General features: G+C 34.4%; 1 protein-coding gene across 1 annotated transcript in view; it reads left to right on the top strand.

Moving 5' to 3' along the window:
- TTK (TTK protein kinase) overlaps positions 1–2,405 on the top strand; it is a 45,923-nt gene that overhangs the window by 39,976 nt on the left and 3,542 nt on the right. The window contains exon 19 of the mRNA XM_011364903.2: positions 1,595–1,771. Coding sequence (XP_011363205.1) covers positions 1,595–1,771 — 177 coding nt within the window. The remainder of the gene's footprint in view (positions 1–1,594; positions 1,772–2,405) is intronic.

Genomic DNA, 2,405 nt, shown 5'->3' with positions numbered 1-2,405 from the left:
CCATTATTCTTATGTTTCCTCTTATGATGGTGTCAGCTAATTCTTGTATTTCTCTTTCATTATTTTTCATTCTTTAGTTTCTCTCTTCTTCCTTCTGATTTATTTTTAGATTTCTGTTTTTGATATTACTGATCCTTTCCTCCATTTGGTTGACTATTTCCCAAGCTTGCTATTTCATATTTCAACTCTTGCAGTGTGCTTTTTTTTTATCTCCAGAATATCTGTTCTTTTTGAGGGTTTCAGTCTCCTTGCTCTGCTAATCTAGTTGTTTTTTTAATTCCTGAAATTGTTGATATGATTCATTTCGGAACTCACTGAGTTTTTTCAGAAGTACCATCCTGAAGTCTCTGTCATTTACGTTGCATATTTCTATGTCCGTAAGCTTATTTTCCGGAGATTTTTCTCTTTCTTTCTGAGGTGCCTTGTCACTTTGGTTGTTCATGGTGTTTAATGGACTGTTTCTCCACCTGGGCATTAATGGAAGTGTATTCTGCTGTTTTTCCAGAAAGAAGGTGCTTTTCTTTTGGTGTAAGCCTCTTGGATCCATGCTTTATGTAAAGCCTTAAAAATGCCTTTAAAAAAATTTTTTTTATAGATATTTAATCACCCTCGCTACCTTCAGTTTCATTCCTTGTCAGTGTAAACAACAGTCTCAGCAGCGTTTGCTCAGATTCCCCTGGGGCTCATCGTGATCATTCTTGGAGAGTATGGGGGGAGGGGCCCTCTGGGTTGGGAGTTGCGGACTGCAGCTCAGCCTCAGTTTTGCAACTGGGGCTGGTAAAAATCAACTGTTGTTCCTTTGCAGTCCCATCCTGCTTCTCTGCTTTCTGCCCTTTTGATTGGGCCCTGCCACCCACCATGGGGAGCTCACCGCACCTTCACCCCTTGTCCTTCTCCTGCAGGGAACTCCGGAGGCTGCGAGAGGCAGTTTCTTTATTTCTCCCAGGCCAATGCCAGACACCGGGATTCTGACCTGTAGTAGCTCTTATGAGCAGATCCCATGCTCAGATGTGCTGGTGTGCAATTTGGGCGTTTTTTATTGAGTTTTAAATATTCAGCTTATTGTTGTTTCAAGGGGAGAGATCTGGGGACGTCTCTCACTCCGCCATGTTTCCTTCCTCAAAGTGATAGCTTGTGTTCTTGGGTTTAAAATAGCTCAACTTAAATAACATTTTAAGAATTTATATGTACTTTTATACTATAAATTTATATAAAAATGTATTGTAATCTAATAACTTTGGGGAAAACAAGTTAATTTAAAATTTGCAGTTATATTTTTTAGTTTTGTAATTTTCAAGCTGATAAGAATATAATACTTTGTTTTAGTTGAAATATTTTAATTATGAGTTGAAAGATTTAAAGTGAAATATCTCTTGATAAAATATATTAAAAACTTGAAAAAGATGTTTTGTCATGTAAACATCATCTGATACGTGCACATTCATTGAGGTTTAGTTATGATTTTAAATATTAGGGTTTGTACATGTATGTGTTTGTGTATATATAATATTCTTACATTTAATTTTATATTAAAATATGACAACTTTTTGTTTCTTTCTTTCTTTTTTTTTTTTTTTTTTTTTTTGCAACCTAGATAAGCCCCAAAAGTGATGTTTGGTCCTTAGGATGCATTTTGTACTATATGACATATGGGAAAACACCATTTCAGCATATAATTAATCAGATTTCTAAATTACATGCTATAATTGACCCTAATCATGAAATCAAATTTCCTGATATTCCAGAGAGAGATCTTCAAGATGTGTTAAAGGTAATGTTAATAGTATATAGATATAGAGAAACAGTATATCATATACAGTTGACCCTCTAACAACTCAGGGGTTAAGGGGACCCATACCAGTGCCATCCCACTCCACCCCAACACAGTCAAAAATCTGCATATAAGTTTTGACTCCCCAAAAATTTAACTATTAATAGCCTGCTGTTGACTGAAAACCTGAATGATAACATAACTGTCAATAAACACATTTTGTATGTTATATATATTATATGCTATATCCTTAAAGTAAAATAAGCTAAAGAAAAGAAAATGTTATTAAGAAAATCCTAAGGAAGAGAAAATACATTTACAGTTTTTATTGACAAATATCTGCATATAAGTGGGCCACATAGTTCAAACACATGTTGTTCAAAGGTCGACTGTACATAAAAATGTTTGCTTGAAAAAAATACAGCTGAAATGATTAGAATAATGTAACTGGCTTAGCTATAACTAACTGGTCCATTGAAAGGAATTGCTGATTGAATTAGCTTTTTAAGGCATGTTAAGTTCACTTTGAAGGTATTAGTTTTAAAATGTATAGTTGGGGATTTTGCAAAAATGACATGAAATAATCTCATTTCTGAGTAGGCTATCTAGAAAGCAACTTCTGTAATACAATGCA

The sequence above is a fragment of the Pteropus vampyrus genome, unplaced genomic scaffold, assembly GCF_000151845.1.
Source record: "Pteropus vampyrus isolate Shadow unplaced genomic scaffold, Pvam_2.0 Scaffold102, whole genome shotgun sequence".
NCBI classification, from domain to species: domain Eukaryota; kingdom Metazoa; phylum Chordata; class Mammalia; order Chiroptera; family Pteropodidae; genus Pteropus; species Pteropus vampyrus.
The sequence above is the reverse complement of the archived record's forward strand: the minus strand, read 5'-3'. Positions and strand labels throughout refer to the sequence as shown.